The sequence below is a fragment of the Ambystoma mexicanum genome, chromosome 9, assembly GCF_040938575.1.
Source record: "Ambystoma mexicanum isolate Mex_15411 chromosome 9, UKY_AmexF1_1, whole genome shotgun sequence".
In the NCBI taxonomy this organism is placed as follows: Eukaryota; Metazoa; Chordata; class Amphibia; order Caudata; family Ambystomatidae; genus Ambystoma; species Ambystoma mexicanum.
In genome coordinates, this window is record NC_090931.1 from 514,072,895 (window position 1) to 514,094,147 (window position 21,253).

The 21,253-nt window shown below is 44.4% G+C and overlaps 1 protein-coding gene across 4 annotated transcripts in view; it reads left to right on the forward strand.

The window, feature by feature from the left end:
* Positions 1–21,253, forward strand: part of CLUH (clustered mitochondria homolog) — a 2,231,193-nt gene that overhangs the window by 1,231,369 nt on the left and 978,571 nt on the right. For all 4 annotated transcript variants that reach the window (XM_069615061.1, XM_069615063.1, XM_069615062.1 and 1 more), the window contains exon 11: positions 9,634–9,860. In XM_069615061.1, the coding sequence (XP_069471162.1) occupies positions 9,634–9,860 (227 nt within the window). The remainder of the gene's footprint in view (positions 1–9,633; positions 9,861–21,253) is intronic.

A 21,253-nucleotide genomic window follows, 5' to 3' on the forward strand; every position in this document is an offset into this window, starting at 1 on the left:
CCCTAGGTGTAATGCATCACCTCAGGGGTTTTCTTTGTGCGGCGAAGAGCTACAGCCGCATTTACGATTGGAAGCAGCGGGTATACCACGGAGGCCATTAGAGGAGCATCCGCATCGTCTGAGCTCCAGGCCACGACCTCCCTAAGTATCCAAGTACGTGATGTTTAAAAGTTCTATGACTAGGTTTTGGAGAATATTGAGTGTTACTGCCACAATGTCATGAGGGTCTGAGGCACTGAAAAGATGTCCCTGAAAGGGCATGGGGGTTACCATGTCTTACACAATGATGTCGCTCAACCCTTTTGAGGGTTGCTTCCCCACCCCCCATGCGGTCCTCCCTCAAATATCCACCCCCAGGGTCAGGATCAGGTAGCGGCTGACGTCCCCTGGGCACATGAGGAGAGGCTACCACGGGAAAGGAGTAAGGACATCATCGGATTCATCACACCACCAATAAATAAACAAGAAGACAAGCGACAATTAACTGCATTGTAGAAAATAACTAAAGCTAGCACAAGAGGCTTCCTTTGGGAAAACCCTGCAATTGGTCTTAGTGTTTGAAGACTATTATGGTCTCCCAACTCCGAATCATTGAGCATTAGGTAAAAGATCCTGAATAGATAATTATTCCCATCACTTAGTCTTTGGAAGCTCTGTTTTGAAGGGGGGAGGTGGTTTGGGGTAACATTGGTAAACTATCCTTTTTAATTAAAAATAAGTTACTGTTTTCTATTTGGCGTGATAGGCATAACTATTTCATGTTCATTTTTTTTATAATGTAAGGAAAGATGAACAATTGCAATTTTGGTTAAAGGCTGATAAATAGTATGCTTGGAGCACACCTGTTCTTTAGGAAATTCTCTCAAATTTAAGGTAGTTGATGGGGTGCAGCGGAGAAAAACAAACCCTGACACTGGGTTTCATCAAACAATGTAAAGACAACAGGTGTCCACAAACTTGTGGAACACTCCCGTCCCCTGCACACCCTGTTTTTGTTGTAAACACAAACAAATTGTTATTAGTATATTTAATGAACATATTCCATATTCGAAAAAACATGTCACTATTTTTTCATCAAAGTATTTCTTTATATAAAAGAATGTGTTTGACTGTATATACGTTTACAATTAATAATCAATAAATACAGACTATTATAAGCACATCATTGCCTGATTACTTTATCATAATTCCATCAGTCTTAATTCTTCAGGTAGACATCAGCATAATATAACACACCTTTAGTTCACAACTTTATATGTAGCCTGATATAACCTCCTTTCAAGCTATACATATTACTCAGGGTGTTCTTTAATGCTTTTCACTTGACACGTTTCACGGCATAGCCTTCCCCTTCTTCAGAAGTTGTCTCACAAATCCCTTTTGCAATGTATCTATAGTGTACAATAAATGGGAGTTTTTAGTTAACATTACATTGAAACATATTGTTCATATAGTCCTGTCATGATCTGATGACCCGTATTTTATAATCACCTGGATTTGTTAATAAGTTTTCTTATTCCTTAATGGAATTAATTAAAGGAATTAATTCCTTAAGTTTTCTTATTCCTTAATTACCTGAGTCAGTAATAGTCATGTGGAGTGTACGCCCAAGGTCTTGAGGTCAATGGGCAACTTCTAGGGTTTGTAGTTTCAAAACAGTTAAGTTTGTCAAAAATAGACTATCTATAGATAAAGGCAAAAAAGCTTGTAACTCAGGTAATTGTCTGAACTAGTCTCTCTATCATATAATCTAAGAGACTAACTGGATGCTTTATCTTTTTAACTTGTGGTTTAGAACTGCAAAATACTTATCATGGATTTTTCGGTTTTTTAGGGCCAGACACTTGGGATTAACGCGTCCAGTGAAAAGCATTAAAGAACACACTGAGTAATATGTATAGCTTGAAAGGATGTTACATCAGGCTACATATAAAGTTGTGAACTAAAGGTGTCTTATATTATGCTGATGGAATTATAATACAGTAATCAGGCTATGATGTGCTTATAATAGTCTGTATTTATTGATTATTAATTGGAAACTATATCCAGTCAAACACATTCTTTTATATAAAGAAATACTTTGATGAAAAAATAGTGACAAATGTTGTTTTTTCGAAATGTATTATATGGAATATTTTCATTAAATATACTAATAACAATTTGTTTGTGTTTGTTAGGCAGAATCCTGTGCAGTTCCCTTAGTGAGTACTACAGAAGATGAAGTCTACAGGTATAAGCAATAAATCCCCTTTGGTATCAGTCTGCACCACAAAGATTTAGTTGGTAGCTGTGGCTAAGCAGTCAGACTTATCTCAAGAGGGAGATGAGCAGTATTCAGGGTTTACACATTAGGACTACAATACTATGGAACAAGGAAACACTGACCAAAGCTTTGTATCAAAAAGAATATATATATTTATTTTACACACTCTGATGTTCACCCACATCACTATTATTAAAGCAAGTTAAATCAGTCAAGAAAAGTATACACAACTCCCTATTTAAATTGTAGACAAGTTTGAGTAAGAGTGAAAACTGAGCAAAACAGCACAGTGTAAACCAAGCTGAAATGGCACTCTAACAATTTTTCAAAAGGGAGGTAATGGACAAGTTGTACAGGTTTAGGCTCTTTAACACACCAGCAACACTTCCCAAGTACACTGTGAACAAGTTAGGCAAGGCAATACTTTAGCATATGCAATACTGAGGTGAAAACCGAGCAAAATGGCACTTCACAAGTTTAAAAAGAGGGAAGGAAAAGGTGGTTACAAGAGTTAGGTGCACCAACACATTTCTGGGTGAGAAGCAATCTAGAGAAGGCCGTTGTAACAGATTTAGCCAGAGTCAATAGGCCTGTGCCAGTATCAATGGTACAAAGCAATGTGCCCAGGGTCAAAATGTTCTAGTAGCTGCCGTCAAGTCTTTGTTTAACAATTTGAAAAGGCGGTTGCAGAAGGTGAAAGACAATGTTAGATGAGAGGGGCGGCCAACCCAGTAGGTAAGTAAAGGATTTAAAACACCTTTAGCGATGCCCAACGAAACGGGAGGCCTGGCGGAACAATGTACCTTAAATGTGGAAGAGGCTCCTGCGGTGGCGGTAGTTCTTGGCAGTTCCTGCAGTTCGGGAGATCCAGCAAAGGAAGAGAGGCTCTCGTCGTGGAGGAAGGTTGGAGTTACTGCACTGTCCAGGGATGAAACCACCCGCAGTGCTGCCAAAATGAATAAAAGGTACGCTCCTTTAAATCGGGGTCCTGGTGGACGGATGCCTGGCTATCTGGTCTCAGAGTGCAGGGCACTGGCTATTCGACCAAGGCAGGTCCTGGAAGGCGATTGGCGAACTGGTTGGCCCCACCAGCTCAAGGGAAGAAGACTCTTGCAGAGGAAGATCTTCTCAAGTCGTTGGAGAAAAGTGGTGAGGATCTGCAGCAGGGCTTCACCGGTGGTTGTCTTCAGCTTCTCTCCTCTTCGGTTTCTTAGTTCCAGTGGCGACGTGTTGTCCTCCAGTCCTCAGCACCCTGCTTTTATGCAGCAAGACCCCCATTCATACAGCCTAGCTGTCACTCACACAGAGGGGTGGCTCTCCTGGTGGGAGAACCCCCCAGCCTATCAGGGCAGAGTGCGACTTGGATTGCATAGGCAGTCCTGTCCAGGGTGCCTATTCCCCCTCCCACACATCCTGTCTACCCCAGACTCAGTGGCGCAGAGAGGAGGGCTTCTGTGCCGAAGCCTGCCAAAAGGACGAACAAAGGATCCCCGACCTGGGTTAGGATTATAGAGAAAGACATGAGAATGAAATCTTATTAAATTTCTGGCAATAAAAACTACCAGAGTAAAGTTAATATAAAAATAAACCAGCGGTATGTTAGAGGCTGTCAGTAAAAGTGGTAGCCTCGAACAGTGGGAAAATCCCAAAGGGCAATATTTGCGGTCGAATATTTACGGTAGTAACCACTACCACCAGCTCGAAACATTTGAGAGAGGGACTGTACGGTACCCCCTCGAAAATGAACGTTAGGGAAAAACTATTAACCCTTTCCAGTACTTCCATAGTAAGATGAGTTGTACAGGTTTAGTTCATAAGAATTGACTAGTAAAGTCAATGGGGACTTTACATGCCCTGGGAGACAGTAGTCAGTCCCAGGGTATGGAGTCTATGTTTGGGGGTCCCTACGACCCCCCTGTGGTACGGCACGGAGGGTGCTGTGTACCACACATGTTAAAAAGATGATTCCTATGAGGGTGAGAAAAACCCCCATAGACCATAAGCACACAAGATCGCCTAAAACACACACTAGCAATCTGTCTAAGAGTGGAAAAAAAGGGTCTCACTCTTAGCAGGAGAAAAAAATAAACGCTTCAAATCCAGCAAAGCCGCTGGGGGACTTTATAGGTAAGGGGAATTCACCTTAGAAGAGAATTCTCCCTAACAGTTTACAACAATAACAGGGTGTGCAGGGGACGTGAGTGTTCCACAAATTTTGATTAAAGGGCCAGAAAGTCCCAATCCATTACCTACATAAGTGTTCAGCAAAATATTATATGTAATTCTTTTGTATGATTTCATGTAGTTTGCAGAGTTTTAGAAATGTCTTGCATGGAGATAATCGGGACAAGCCCAATGCACAATTCAAGGCATTGGCGACACTCAATATGCATTCTAACGTATGAAGACTGTGGCCTCCCTTCTGAGTTTCCCACTGCTAGAGAACCGACTCAGGATAAACAACCAGAGGCCTATAGATGTATGGCTGCAGAGGTGGACACCAGCCCGCTGAAGAAATGTTAATGGTCAGGGAGGCCGGGAATATAGACTGCAAACTCAGCCAAGACACCCAGAAGAGGAATCTAAGAGACCAGATGTGGATCAGAAGACCAGTAAAGGACCATTCCAGCTGATGGATCCTACAGAGAAGCCCCAAGGATCCAGGGTGCAGAGGTCACTTGAGATGTCAGGAATGTGTCTGTTTAGGCAGCAGTTATGGTCTCTGGTTCTGTTAAAGGAGGTGACTGGGTCAGAGCAACGGGATTCATGATAAGGGGCCTCTGTCAAATAGCCCATGAAATATGAACATCAGAAGCTGTCCACAGGTGGCCCTTTGAAGGAGGCCACCAGTGACTGTGATTATGACAATGGACTCTGCACAAGCTGCAGGATTATTGGTGAAGAGTAGCTGCAGGTGTGCGAGTCAGGATGTTCCATGATGGAGTCAGCACATAGGTTGAATGGCATGCAAAGCCTGCTCAAGTCCTGGCATAGCAAGGGACCACATTCGGGATGAGAGGATGTCGGTCCACAGATATTCGGTGGAGCACCAAAAGACTGGGGGATTCTGAACAGACTTTGCCTGCCAGTCAAGAGGCGGTATCGCCTACAGGACATTTTACCTGGTCCAAAGAGCGAGAGGTTTGCTGATCGGAGGAATGGATGTCAGCGGCACAGTTCAGACACTAAGGAAAACAACAAAAATCCTGGGGGTACCCTAAATTAGCGAAATGAGCAAATCTTTCATAGGTTAGTCGGGTGCAGCTGCTCCTCCTGCTGCTTTCCTCACCTCAACTGTGCACCCTTACCACCTGGACATCACCAGTGATTGGTGTCACTTACCCTGGGAGTTATCCCCTGTGCTCCTTGACCGCATCTTTCTTCCTCAGGGAGAATCTTCTCCCTTGGCCTCTAAACCTTGTGGGCTCAGCAGCGCCCTCCAATGCACGGGTGTCAGGTTTCCATTTGGGGCCTCCACACTTTCCTTCTGTCTGGAGCCCTAGTATCAGTAGATTGAAGGCTTTGCTGCATCAGCGGGGGTACTCTGTTCCTCGCAAGAGAAAGAGCCTTGAGAATGGATCCCGCACTTTTTGCTCGGCGGAGACAGGCATCTTGGTGCTTGCTTCCCTCTGCCCCGTAAAGTTGAGTTTTTTCACTGTTGTAAAATCCTATACATAACATTGCATTTGGACTTCAAATCTGAATCCCTTGACGTTAAGTGGCTTATGCAAGATACAGAGGCCAAAGGGCTCCATTATATGTTAACTATGTATAGAATGTGTTTACTAATCGATTGTGGGGACAAGCCCTTATTATATACTTTTTTTTTGTTACACTGTATCGTTTCACCATATTTCTCCCTCCCTAAGAGTATAGCATGGACTACACTGCCAAGTCTATCCTTGGAAGACAGGCATTTAAAGGAGATGCCCTTCAACCTAGGTATGGATTGATTTTCCTGAACCCTACCCAGAGGTTTTCAGTACGTCTCCGAAAACTGTCCAAAATGAATGACCAAAACACAAACTCCCTCACTAATCATAAACTAAACTCTGTCTCTACTAAACTGCTCTCAATGGCACAGTGGAAGCAAGTATAATCAAGTTCTCATAACTGGTATGGCCTATACATCAACGATGTTCCCATCGGAAATCATTCACATCTTTTTCATTCACACATTTTTTTAGAACATTATCTTAATGGACCCAAACAAGTTCAATATATATCACACCCTTATTGAAAAAGCTAGGACAGGTGCAATACACTTCTATATCTAAAAAAGAAAAGCACTTTTCAGGATTTCATTTATCATTATTTAATGTGCAGATGGTTGCACACAATTATAATAATCCACACTCAAAGTTCTATCAAATCCATTATAAAAATATAAATGGTAAAAAAGAACCACATTCATCTAGTGCCAAAAGATTTTTCCTAGGTCCTACATAGGCATACCACTTGTTATACTTTCTTGTATCCTTTTTCAATTCTCAAGAGCCTTTAGAGAATCAACGCATTCATGAGTAGCATATCCAGTTCCAATTTGTCAAAGTCCAAACAATTATTTAAAACGGGGATGGCCACAGAGAGGTCTAACAAAAGCAAAGCATTTATGGGAATATCAGTCTGCGTTTCCTGGATGCATTTGACTTCCTTCAGATGTACAGGTTCCATTTAGTTCCAAAATCTGTGGTTTTGGGGCAGAGGGGAAGACCTTACCAATGGGAACCAAATTACTTTAAGTAATTCGTTCTATGAGAAACGACTACATTTCTGGAAAGAGGTAATGTAACATCTTAACTTGGTTCCTAACATGTATACTACAGCCTAACCCGCACCCAAGTTGTGCATTCTCTCTTCATCAGATATTCCACCGCTTCACAGAACCTTGGTAATGGCAAAAATGCACATTACCAACACCGGGAGGCAAGCACTCGGCAAAACGCAGAAATATGGATATTGGACCTGGTATTGCTTTCTGCAAGGGAAAAAGTGATGTACACAAATAAAGGACTACAAGAAGCATGAGTCCATTTTGTCAGCCTTTAGCAAATACTGTGTTTAAGAATGTTAGGGAGAATTCTCTCTTTAGGCTGAATTTCCTAACCTAGTGAGTCAGCTTTGCTGGATTTCTGGAGTTTGTTTTTTTTCTCCTGCCAAGAGTGAGACTCTTTTTCTCCCACTCTTGGACATGTTTATGGTGTTCCTTTGACTGTAAATGTGTTTTATGGGCTATGGGGTCCTTTACTCCATAGGGTCTCATGTGTTTTTACTATGTGTGTTACACAGCACTCTCCGTGCAGTAACGCAGGGGTGTCATAGTGACCCCCCACCATAGACTCCATACCCTGAGACTGACTACTGTCTCCCAGGGCATGTAAAGTCACCATTGGCTTTACTAGTCCCAAATTATTAACAGAAACCAGTACAAACCATCATATTGTGGACATACTGGTCGGGGCAATTTGATTGCCCCGGGGTCTGTTAGTCGAGGGGGCACGTCTCCGTCCCCCCTGATCGAGTTTTGGCTGGTGGCAGTGGAAACTACTTTTTATATTCGACCGTGAATGTTTCCCTATGGGATTTTCCCATTGTTCGAGGCTACCAACTTTAATTATTTAATTCTCATAGCCTCGAATATACCGCCGGTTTATTTAATTAATATTAATTCGCCGGTTGGTATTTTTTGCCAGGACTCTATTCTAAAATGGCGTTTGTGTTCTCTTCTGTGACTCCAACCCAAGTCGAGCCCTTTGTTCCACTTTTTTGGCGGGCTTCTCCACAGAAGCCTCCAAAAGTGGTGCCACTCTCTCTGGGTACCACAGGGGGTGTGGGAGGGGGTTTAGGCACACTGGACTGAGTTACCTTGGTAACTCAAGTCGCACTCTTGTGTGACCGGCTCACCACTTAGCATGTTTGATTGACAGCTAGGCTGAGTGAATGGGGGTATGCTGCATAAAAGCAGGGCTTTTGGGGACTGGAACTTCAGAAGTCGGCACAGGACCTGAGAATCCGACGAGGGAGAAGCTGAGCCGACCTACCACGACGACGCCCCCGGTGGAGCACTGCGGAACCGACTCACCACTTCCTGACGACAGAGAAGATCTCCCGGCTGGAGAGGCTTCTTCCCCCGATTGGGGGACAACCAGTTTACCTTCTTTCTTCACACCCCAGACCGGTTTGTGGTCGAACTGCCAGTGCCAAGTACCCCAGCGGCTGGATAGCCACTCGCCACTGAACCGCGAATCAACGGACCGCTCCTTGTACCTGAGAAACTCCGCGGCTGGTTTCTTCCCTGGCAGTGCAACGGACTCTCTTCCACCGGACGAAGCACCGACTTGCATCCGCTGCCAGGAACAACTGCCCCCGCTGGAGTATTCTCCCCACTTTAAGGTACCGTGTCCGCCAGGCCTCCCTTTCTAAAGATTGCTACAAGGTAATAATAACCCCTTAACCTTCGGGGCTGGGCTGGCCGCCTTTACCCTCTAACTGGTCCCTTTCTTTGGTCCAACTCCTTTTTGAACCGTTACAAGACTTTTGTGCACTGCAACCGTGTGACCTTGGACACATTTTGTTTTGATCCTCTTAAAGCGGATCCGGCCTACTGACGGTGTTACTTTGCCTTCCTCTTGTGTGTTCGTGAAAAAGTGTTGGGATCTGTTTCAATTTATTCTCTGTTTTTCTCTCCCTTTTTAAAACAAGTTATTAGAGTGCCATCTACGTTAAGCGCTCACCGCTGTCTGAAAATAAGTGGGGCTTTACTTAAGACTTGTCTAATATTCTTTTAAGGGAGTGTATATCTTTTAGTGACCGTGTTTTTGAATTGCTTACTATTGGTGCCTGTGTGTTTTTCTAGATGTGGTTTTAAATAGATAATTATATCTCTTTTACACCAAACCCTGGTCAGTGTTTACTTGTTCTACTGTGTTCTCTTGTCCTATTGTGAATACTCTGTATACTGCCTAACTCTTCTTGAGGGAAGTCTGACTGCTCAGCCACAGCTACCAAGTGAATCTGTGTGGTACAGACTGCTACCAAGTAGGTTTACTGCCAAACACCTGTAGTCTTAAATCTTTTGCAGTGGTCCCAGAGGGAACTGCACAGGTTTCTGCCTAACAAAGAACGCCACCACACAGCCCAATATTACTGCTTTTTATGTTAGTTTGTTCCATCTTCCCTGTTCTGTCATTATGTTTGTCCTTTTGAGCTATTAAGCTTGTTGTAACAAGTGGAATACTTTTAACTGAAGCAACATAACTGAATTTTTTAAGAGCGGCGTTGTTGTAATCAGCCCTGTGCATTCTTTGTGTTTTTCTTTATCCATCAAATTAATTGGGTAAAAACAACTGTTTTTCTGACTTTCTCTGCAGTTATCTAATGTTTATGAAGCTGGCCGCCTTGCAGCTGGTGCAGCAGAAAGGCAATATACAGGATGGTGCTCACTTTCTGGAAAAAGTCACTTCTGCCACAGCAGATCAAGCGCAAGAGAAGAAGCAAAAAGAATCTGAATTTGCAGGTTTCGAGGCTGATGAAAATCTACCAAGATTGACTCGGGTTAAGAAGTCGGCTGACAGTCTGTCATCCCAAGGCGCATCAGGTATTCTTCTGACAAACAAACCCACCCTTTGATCTCTGCTTGTGAGTAGGGGTGGTAAAATTCAATTCAATTGCTCTTTTACTGCTCAATGTCAATCTAAAAAATTGGCTAAAATAATATATTTCTTATTTTCCCTACAATTTCTAACTTCCTTATGTTAAATTGCATGTTTTACTTTCTGTGATTTTTTTCATATTTTATCTAACAGTTGGAGTTTAACATGTGTCACAAAATGGGTGGGGATCAGAAATGAGAGTAAGACTAACATTTCAGGAACTAAAATGTTATTGAGGGACCTAATGCCAGATGGACCAAAATAAAAAAATGACAAAGGATTAGGGTATGGCAACTAACATTTAGCGTTGCCTACCTTCTCTGAATTGTCCATGAATGTGGCTTCAGAGAGAAACTCTCTTGTACTAGCTGGCGTACCCGGAGTTACCTATGTCCTGATCGAGTGGTGTTTCATGTGCCTTAGCGGATGTTGCTCTTGTCCTCATGTCAGCAAGTCTTGCTTCAGTTTGCTCTGGCATCTCATTTGCCTTGGAGAAAGTTGCTCTTGTCCTCAGGTCGGCAAGTCGTGCTTCTGTTTGTTGTGTTGAATGCTCTTGATATAAATTTTCGCTTTGCATCAGATGGAGCTTTTCCAATTGATATTGGTTTATTGTGCGGCATGTTTGTCACTCAATGGCTTCAGCACATTTGAGAAAATATCCAACAAAGATTGATTGTGCTCTCTTCTAGTCAATGAACTGTAACCTTGCCATTTGTCATATTTGGAGTGGTGTGATAAAAAAAAAATGTATTCCCTTTAAAAATGCTCTAATAAACACTTTCCAACTGTAAACAGTAGTAATACATTTCAAAGGAATAACCAGCACATGGAACATTTTGCTTCAGACAATTTTCAAAATGTTGCCTCCTTCTAGTACCTACTGTAGTGAATTGAGGTGAGCATCACTAAATGAGGGTGTCTACGGAGTGAATTTTTTGCATTCAAACGTAGACTAAAATCTTGCCCCAGACAAATAAGGAATCCATGCAAACGTTTTCTAGGAGTGGGCTCAACTGTGTGGATTTGTATAGCTGGACAAACATACACACATACATATATTCATCTTTATATATAAAGATGTTGCTACCTCCAGATGGCCTCCTTGGCCCTCCTTCCTTCTCTCAGTCTCGGACTTGTTTGCCCAAGCTTTGTCTACCTCTCACATTTTCTCATTCTCTGGCTTGATGGTTTCCCCCACTCTTGTTCTGTTTCTTGGTCTTACCATTGAGATCCTCATTCTGTCTTTGGCTCTCAAGCGTTCTTAAAAACTTACGTGGTGTTGCTTTCAAACTCCATGGAATCTGTATAAGCTTTCCAAGGAGCACTAGTTCGAGCCAAGGAACATAAGAATAGCCAAACTTTCCATAGTGACTTAATTCTTTGCTTCCCAAGACCTTGAGGCTGTCCCCTCATGGATGGCTTTTTTCTGGTCCTGGCCCTCCTTGTTGCTCTGCCACAATCTTGTCTCCTCCCTCCATCGTTCTAACCATTCTGGATCAGAGGTTTTCCCTTACCCTCTTGCTTGTGCTTAAATGGCTTCATCAAATCATCCGGAGCTGCTAGCTAGCCCTTCCTCCTTTTGCTCTTCGCCCCTCACATTGGTTCCTGCTACCACCTCCTTCTCATCTTACCTTCCGGAAGAATATCTTCTTCCTAACACCTCCTTCGGATGTTGTCCACCTTCCTCTGATTCCTGTCACCCCTTAATGGTGTTCAGTAAGCTCATCCTCCTTTCACCCGACCCTTCCTGATCTTTACCAACCTCCATAATTATTTCTTCCTCCTCCTGTTTACCATTCCTCTCCTCTATTTCCAACCTATTCTCCAAAGTTCATTTTTTTCCTAACCCCTCTCTACTCCCCATGCTCCTCTTTCCTTGCAGACACCTTCTCTTCACCAACTGTCTCAAAACTCTTGCCAGCAGCTCCTTTTCTAAGCATGCACATGTTCTGCCTGAGAATCTGGGCTTAAGTTTCCATGTGGCTGCTCCCCCTGTGCTGAGTTCTATCTGAGCATCTGCAGCAGTGATGACAAATTGGAGAGGGATTAAGATTGGCTCTGATCAATCGATACATCTGGGCTTACTAATTGACTTTGTAGACAGAAGTATTTAAATGGCTTGTTCGACCATCTTTCATTTCATGTTACTCTGCTCTGTGGTTTGCAAGATGGCACGTGCCAGAATTACTGATAAACGCAGGGTAAGTGGTTGTTTCACATTTCCAAATCCATATTGCTCGCTTTGCTCGTGGAGAGAGTGCTGCTGACTTTTACATTTATGTGTCTAATATGGGGAGCCACAGAGCACAGCAAGAGAGCCTGAATTAAAGAAAGGTTTTAGGGGTGTTTACTGTACTCTTGATGCCAGGTAAAAAATGTTAAGCCACAATAAGAAAGTGCATGCAGACTGGTGCCACTAATGTAGGACGGTCTAGCCACGTAATAACACTTAGCATGTTTGCTTTACCATTGATGCACAGTAACAGTAACTGTGGACCAAGGGTAAAGCAAACATAAGTGTTATTACCTGACTAGACTGGCCTATATTGAATGTAGGTCAGTGACGATACTTGTCATGTTTGCTTTTCCCTTAATGCACATTTCCTGTGGATCCAAGGGTAAAGCAAACATAAATGTTAGGGCAGTCTAGCCACATAGCAACACATCATGTACCATTTTTGCATTACCTTTGAGGCACTGCACTGAGAAAAACAAAAAGGGATGCCATGTCCCCAGCAGCCCTCACCCCTAAATTTAGGGGTGGGAGCTGACGCGCACAAACAAACTTTCACCTGCTTATTCACACATCATTCAATACCTTGCATGCACACATTCATAAAAACAAACCCCAACATTCATACAATCCATACATGCAAACACTAAAATAAAAAACACTTCAATTACCTGCATGCTCCCGCCCGCTCGCACCACCGTGATGAGGACTGGATGGACTTCCTCACTGCACCGTAAACACGCTGCCTGACAGGGTGTCCTTTCCTGTCAGGCAGTGTGCCTTCGCTGCTAGCACAATAATTCGACGTGGCGGGGCCAGTCTTCCTACTCAAGCCACCTCCTATTATTATGTGCTACTTTGTTCCAGAGTTTAAGGGGCACTGCAACAAACAAAAAATGCATAGCGGCGGACCACTTGTCCTGAGAGGCAGGCAGCACAGTCCCCTGTGCAAATAAAGCGGGCTTCCACTGGCCCCAGAGCTGCTGGTAATTGGTGGGTTGCTGACCTTACTGGGCCCAAGGTGTCTATTTGAGTTCTCAAATGGCCATTTTGTTTGTTACTGTCATTGTAACTGTGCCATTTTGCATGCAACCCTTTTTTAATGTTCTTCTCTATAAGTATGTACGTGCTTGGTTATAATCAAGGGCCTATGTGAACACTCCATTGGACTTGTCGGTGTATGGTTGAAATCCAGTGTGCAATCCAACAGTCCTCCAGTGAAGCTTTCTAAAGACCAAAGTATAGTTTTGAAAGTGTTTCCCCTAAATTATTTCCAACTCTCACAGTGGTAGTGTGTGACTGTGAGTGCCATTTTTGCTTGACATATTTTGATAGCCTGACCATTTCTCCAGTAAGTTGCCCTTATATCTTATTAGGAACTCAACTCTTTTATGTGTGTGGCCCTTTGGGATCTTTATGGTTTCCAAAGGTGGGGGCTGCTGTCTATGTGCCTCTGGTCATTCTAGGCAAGTAGCCTTGCACGGACAAGTGTTGGTGATAATGAATCTTAGGATAGTGGCTAAACAAGGTGTAACAATTTTGTCTCTCAGGAAGCCTTTTTACTTCCTGAAGTCTCTGCAATGAAGTCTCTAGCTGTTTGTAAATCCGCTATCCAGACAGCTGTGTTGTGTTGCCCTTGTGAGATTGGTTGGAGTTTCTGATGTTTACATTGGCCAGGAGAAGACCGAAGGGCTTAAATTGTTATGTCTGAGTGTGGGGAATGCCTATGATTCTTTTGGAAACTATATCCCGTAGGTTTGCCCATGAATATGCGTGCAAAGGTGTGAGTGTATTGACCACAAGTGATTAGCAGGCCATCAAAAGTTGGAATGGGGCATTAGTATGTGATTGGAATTTAAGGTCAGTCATAACTCCCCGTTTTAGGGTTAGAAATTGATACACTGCACCAGTACTTTAACTGCTGGCATTTGATCCCGAAAATCGAGGAGGAAAGGCTTACTTTAAGACCACGACAGAAGCTCTGCACGAGCATATCTCGGACTAGATGGTGAAGCTCTGCTTGTCCCTTGATCAGAAGAAAACTTGCACAATACTCCTTCCCATTGACTCCGCTGGACCACCAGTATCATTTCCTCCATTATATTTTTCATTCTCTGCTGAGCTCCATTTTCGTATAGCACTTTGTTTCTGGCGTGCATTGTGACCTCTGATATGGTCCCTGTTGTGCGATCACTTTCCTGAAGCTGCTATAAAACACTTAATTCAGATTCACTTTTTCTCTGTGATCTGTGGCGGGTCGGAAGGAAGAGTCAGACACATTAAGGACATTATGAACTCTATGAAAAGGCATAACTTTCCCTATTGCTAAATGGATCACTCTGCCTATCTACAGAAACAAATAGAGCTGTCGTCGGGAAGTCCCAAAGTAAAATAACCTTGGTCCAAACCTAACTCTACCTGACCCTACCACTAGTTAAACCAACTTAAATTCAGCCAACAGGTCTTTCGTCTTCTGGGCTTCTCATAGGATAGTCTCTGTTTGGAAACGTCTCTCTCTTACACTTGTGTTTCTTAATACAACATTCTTTGGTAAGCTTAGGATATCTCCATCATGCGCTTTTTAGCACTTGTAAAATACTTCTGGGCTTGGTGCTTTGTTTAATTTTATGCTTGTGATCTTTTTACAGTCTGAGTTCATTGATCAGCAGGCATCTCACCCACCACAAGGCGTTCATGGTCACGCTATCACCAGCTCGTGGATACTTTTCTCTGGCAGCAGTTTCCCCATTACGGTTCTCACCGGCCTCCCGGCATCTCAATGTTGTGTTCCTCGCCAATTTTAAAGTTGCGTGCTCCGCATCTTATCTCTGCTCCGCTCCTCCAAGGCGGGTTGGCGTTGGGGGGCCTCCCCCTGTGTTCCATACTCTTTCCTCCTCCTTCCTCCACTTGTCTCATTTAAATACACGTCTCTACTTAAAGAGACCTCCTCTTTTCCTTTTTCTGATGGATTCAGTTCAGCATTGTCTGCACAAAATATAAAGACGTTTCCTTCTTTTTCCCAGCAGACAGTCCCATATATGCCGATATGTTGGGCAATCTAGGGAGTTCCTCAGGAACACGGGAGTCATTGTCCCCTAAGGAGTAGTTACTCCCAGTGAGTTCCCACTTGCCCATACCCATAGGGAGGGTATTGTGAAGCAGGCTCACCTCGCTAGCCTCAAATGGGATGGCTCCCTCCTGGGGAGAAGTGACGAATACCTTTTGATTCATCACAGATCCCTGAACTGTTTGTTACCTGGAGTCCTGCTTCTCTGAGACTCTTGCTTTTTCAAAGTCTCTTCCTTATAGTCCATTCACTCACCTAGTGGTCTGTGTTCCATTATTTAAGGTCCAGAGTTCTCATTTGCTGACCTTGCCTCTTCAGATGGGAACCACAATCATTCAGTTCTATCTGCTGATGTATGAGCTTCTCTTTGCAATCCCGGTCATCTTGCCAGTGAGGCATCTTCAGAGTTGGGATCATTTCTGTGTGGTCCCCTCTTCACCTATTTGCATAGCAGTCTGTCTTCCTACTGGACACAGGGTGACGCTGGTGGGCTTCTTGGTCTCAAGATATCCTGTCACTCTTCTTCTGGATCCACAAAGATGCATCTGCAGGACGGCAGGCACTCTGGACTGGCTTTCAGGACATTTCAGGTGAAGAACAGCAGTTGCACGATGTCCCCTCATAGCTACGGGAAGATGTCGCCTTTCCAGATCCTCTTTTGATCAGTCCTTGAATCAGCACAGCAGCCTTTGGATTTCCTGAAGAGTTGCAGCCACAGACTTCTTCCTCCAGTTGGAATTAGGATACATGCTTCCAAGCTTCTGACTTCTGGTTTTGACTTGCAGCTTCTGACTTGGACTTCTGACACAGAGGTTAGTGTGGGGGGGGTCCTCTGATAGGTGTATTTGTACCACGCACCGTCACCACCGGAGTGGTCCCCAGGGCTGTGGTGGATCTGAAAAGGAGGGTGTGAAAAAAGGGAGGGATTGGGGGGTTAGTAGGGTGCAGTGGTAATAGGAAAGTGAGAGTTAAGATGTTCTGTTGGCAGCTTCAGTTCGGTTTGCACCATTCACTGAGCTTAGGCTCGGTTTTCGGCTGTGTGCGAATTCCCATGTACTGCTGTGCCGGGTTATGTGTTGTTAGTCTGTTGTTGCAATCTGGTGAAGTAAATGCGGATTGCTGTGCAGAGTAGGGGTTGTGCGAATTTCTGTATGAGAAGTGTATGTGGAAAGTTGAGGTTTTAGAGTTGGGCTAGCAGGTTTTCCTTACCTCTTTGTCTTTGCGTTTCTGCGCTCAACATCTGTGATTATCCTGTGTTATTGGGATTGTGTTTTGGCCGCCTAGTTTGTAGGGATGTTGAGGAGTGGCAGTTTTCCTCTGTATTACTCTAGTGGTATGTGTACTTGGCTGATGTAGGCTTGTTTCCCTCGCCCTTTGTTGGCAAACTATAGGTTAGAGGATTCTGTCCCTCCATGCCCATACGTTTGGGAACCTTACCTAAGTTTCCTCTGAGGAATAGCAGTATGTGGGCATCCTCTGGTTAGGAAGATTAAGAGGGGTCATGGGTTCTTCCCTGGGATTCTTGTTCCCGCTTGGTCTATGCTTCCTAGTCGTTTCCTTCTGGTTCCCAAATGATAAGCAATGAGAAAAGGCCTGGGTTTCACAAGGTAGTAGACAATGAGTGTGGTACATGCTAAACTTCACAATTCGATCTAGGTGTGGTGAATGATAAGTTAACAATTAGCGAAAGTCAAAAGCGAACACCCATGAATAAACGCACAGTAAGTGACCACTTATTTTTTTAATCTTTCGATTTCACTCGCGCAACCCCCACGAGTGTCCCCCGCATGTTCAATGTAATAATGCGATTTTTTGTCAGGAGACATTTTTGCGGGGACATTATTACATGGTACCCACAAATCTCCCCCTCCCCCCCATTCACTCAGACTGAGCTGGGCTCAGTCAGCCAATCGCACTCTAGGGCATTCCTCATGCAGAACCCAATCAGGCTCCCAGGCATTCAGGCCATTCACCCAAAACCATACAACCAAAACAGTGGATGTGTATTGGAGGCAACTCTCTGCCTTTCAGAGCACACACTGAATTCACTCCAGTTTCAGACAGGGCTGGCTCAGGCAGACCACATGCATTGGGGCTCACAAGCAAAACCAGACATCCACAGCACAGAATGTGAATTGGCTCCCCTTTCCATTCATCCAGGTCCCACCCCTAGGGTGTGCCCAAAACAATCGGAAGGCGTCTACCAGTTTAGAGGGGCAACCCCGAGCCATATATGGTCCTTCCAGCCAACATCCAATCAGGGGAAGGGAGACCGAGCCAGGGCTTTTCAGGACTTTGATAAACAGGAAGGGGTGGTCATGGGAGTCCCTCTGCCAGACATTAGTTTACTGGTTACTGGAGCCTTACCCAGAGTCTTTAGCTCACTATCTTTCACAGAGGAGAAATATCCAAAACATATCAGTCTTTGTCATGCCCTGGGGCAGTCCAGCACCAAAATGCTAGGCAATTCTCCTCTGAACAAGAGTACCAACAGCAACCCCAGACACGTGGTCTCACCCTAAGTTACTAGGGGAATCCAGACTTGGACCCCTTGCTCACTATAGAGGCACAGCTCCATCCTACTGATGAGGTTCCCTTCCCCACCTGAGGACTCGTGTACAAAGGACAAAGTATGGTGTACCAACATCCAAAACGCTTTGTCTAATAAAATGGTTACCCTTCAAAACAAAATTGCAACTAAGAGACTTAACCTCACTAAACTAGACACACCTGACAACCATCAACAACACCCACATAAATCCCTACAGGAATTCAAACTATCCCTAATCAGTAATCAGGAAGTGGAAAAGATAATCCTTTCACTTAAACCCTCAAGATGCCAGGGTGATATTTTCCCAGCACAAATTAACAAAGATGCTGCAAGAGAACTGGCACCATTTATCACTAAACTAATCAATGCCTCATTCCGTACTTGCAATGTCCCTACAAACCTTAATCATGCGTGGGTTCTACCACTTCTGAAGAAGGCTTCATTGCACCCATCCATTCCAACGAACCTATCACATCTGTCCCCTTCTTACTCAAAATTATTGACAAAGCGGCATATCTTCAAATCTAGTGATACCTTGAAATCAATAACCTCTTAGGACTAAGACAATCAGGCTTCAGACCACTCTGTGGGACGGAAACGGCCTTAATAGATTTGAAAATGCAAATTGACCTTTTGAAGATAATAGACATTTCGAATGGATTGTGTCCTCCCACGTATTCCTCATCTTAGATATATATCCTTATTTGAAAGTTAGGATATTAACATGAGGAATACGTGGGAGGAACATCCAATCAAAAGAACGTTACAGTTGGTAAGTAACTTGTTCTTCGATTTAGTAGACCATAAAGTGCTTTGCAAACATCTCTCCACTGCTGCCAACTTCTCCCAAGAAGCGACTAACTGGATCCAAGCCTTTCTTAATAATAGGTCAATGAGAGTCTTTTCCCGTCAGCTGCGGCAGACTGTTCTCCAATTAACTGAGGTGAACCACAAGGTTTGTGTGTATCACCGACCATGTAATAGATTTACGAAGCCACTGTTCGATGACTTGGACCATCTGGGTGTCACGTACACTAATTACACAGACGACACCCAGATACTCCTACCCCTTTCTGGCAATAAAGAGACAGACATTGCCTTACTCAATAAAATATACTTAATCATTCAGGCGTGGATGGCAGCCTATGGCCTATGCCCGAATGACGACAATACCGAGATCTTGATTTTAGGAGCACCGGCCAACATCAACAAACTTGGCAGCCAGGGACTTGATGGAAACCAGAACTTTAACAGCCTATACATGTAAGCTAATACATGCATGCAAACCTTTTCTATCCACCAACAGTTGTATCACCTTAGCAAGAGCTCTAATCCTATCCAAATTGGATTATTGCAATGCCCTCTATTCAGGAGCCAATAAAAAGATTCTGAACAAACTCCAGCTATTACAAAAGAATGCACTGAGAACTGCATTAAACATCCCAAGAAAACAACATATTTCGGAGTTCAGAAGAAACGGCAAATGGCTTTCCATCAAGAATAGGATTCAGTTTAAAATAGTCTATATCACTCATAAATGCCTAATAAATGCTGCCTCTCAATACCTCAGAGAAAAAAACACCAAAAAACAGCATTTAGCCTTACAAGGTCAGCAAACTCACACTGCATAACAATGCCTAGATACAATCTGAAAAAGGCTGGTGGAGTCAGTTTTCTTGTCCAAGCTACCCATTACTGGAACTCTCCCTAGTCACCTGCAAACTACCAGACCTTGCAGTGCTTTAGGAAACAGACTAAAAATGGGTTGATGTCTAACAACATCTGACTTCCCATGTTTGCCTACCTTAATCCTTCTTCAACCTGATTCCGGACTATACTGTACCTGGTCTTGACACATAATTGTCATGAGTGGCCTTTCATCATGATTGTAAATATTCTGCTATGTACATATTTATGTTTCTGAGGCTTGTGGAATCTGCTTAGATCACATGCTGTGCGTAGGCCGACATCTAGTGGAAGCTGCAGAATATTAGTTTGTTTTTCGAAACTCGAAAATGGGCGTCGACACAGGGCTTGCCAGTAATACTATCCCTAGTGTGACGTCCCCTGTACCTATAATTCCTCACGCGTGTTGGACCCTCAGATTGTTTTTTTCCGCCATACTTGTCGGAAGCATCCCACGGAGTTCCCTAGCTTCCAGCCATATTTTGCTAAATATCTTAATATTTCTCCCACTGCTACGTCGAGTCATCGAATTTCAAAGCCGGCCCGGAGAAGAAAACAACCGTTGAGAGCTGCACGACGGAACTTGGGCCTCAGAAGTCCTCTGGCCTTGGCCCAGGCCTCGGAAAGCCTCTGGCCTCGGCCCTGCAAGTAGGGAGAGTGGGGGGTGGTAACATACTCTTCACTCATATACATATATTTCCTACACACATTAGCCTGCTGCCACAGGTTGCGTATGGAGGGCACCCCTTTCAAATTCTCCCCCAAGTGCAACCGCAAGTATCCTTGGGTTGACAAACACGCCACCTGTAACCTCTGGTTGCCGGGGGACCACCCCGAGGTGAACTGTAGAGCGTGTAGCCGGTTCAAAGCTAAGACACTAAAGGACCGCTCGACCAAACGTTGGGCCCACCACGCCAGGCAATGCGAGGCCATGGAAGCAGAGGGCACCTTCAGTGATGGCAGCGACGCCGTACTTTCGCACGGCAAGGGCAACGTGGCGTCGAAAGACGGCCAAGTCCAAGTCCCCGACCTCGGAAGGCTGTCCGGCAGGGCGGTTATGGGGAACACACCCTGGTGACACGAGCGCTACCCACACCACTTCCACCCCTAAGCACTAGAAGTCCAACCGGGAGTCCGTGCGCGTGTCGAGTTCTCGGAAAGAGGCACACAGAGAGGTCCACCGTATCGGTGTCTTCTGGGCGTTCTCGGTCAAGATCGCCTCACGACACAAGGCAACCATCCACAATTGCCAAAATTGCCAAAAGTTATGGAGGTACGCTCGTCAGAAGACTAGGCCGACCACCAGCCCCAGGCCGCTCACCAGGAGTCGGCGTCAGCAGACAGTTCCGCGGTGGCTCCCGAATCCCGACACACTCACTCTAAGGAAAGGGACACTACCCCGATTCTCGACGCCAGGCGTTGAAAACCTCTGAGAAGGCGAAAACACCTGGGATACATTCTTCCAGTCATGGGGAAGGGGGGAAACAGCAGAAGAAACCATCTAACCCTTCTTCTGCACCACATTCAAATAGACATTTCTAAGTCTTCTGATAAACAGCTAGCCAAGACCCCTGTAGAAGCCCATAGGTCCAGCCAAGTCATAGTGTCAAGATTAGGAACTTCCTCCCCCTCCTCCTCACCTGACTCCTCTGAGGTAGACTCTATTGGGATGGTCTCGGTCTTCTTTCGTTCCTTCTGTGTAGTGGGAGTATTTTTCTTGGGTATCCTGATCTTCTTTTCGTGCAGGTAGGGTCTGGCCCCTCCGGAGGCCACCTTGGCAGAGAAGGAACCCTGTCCGCAG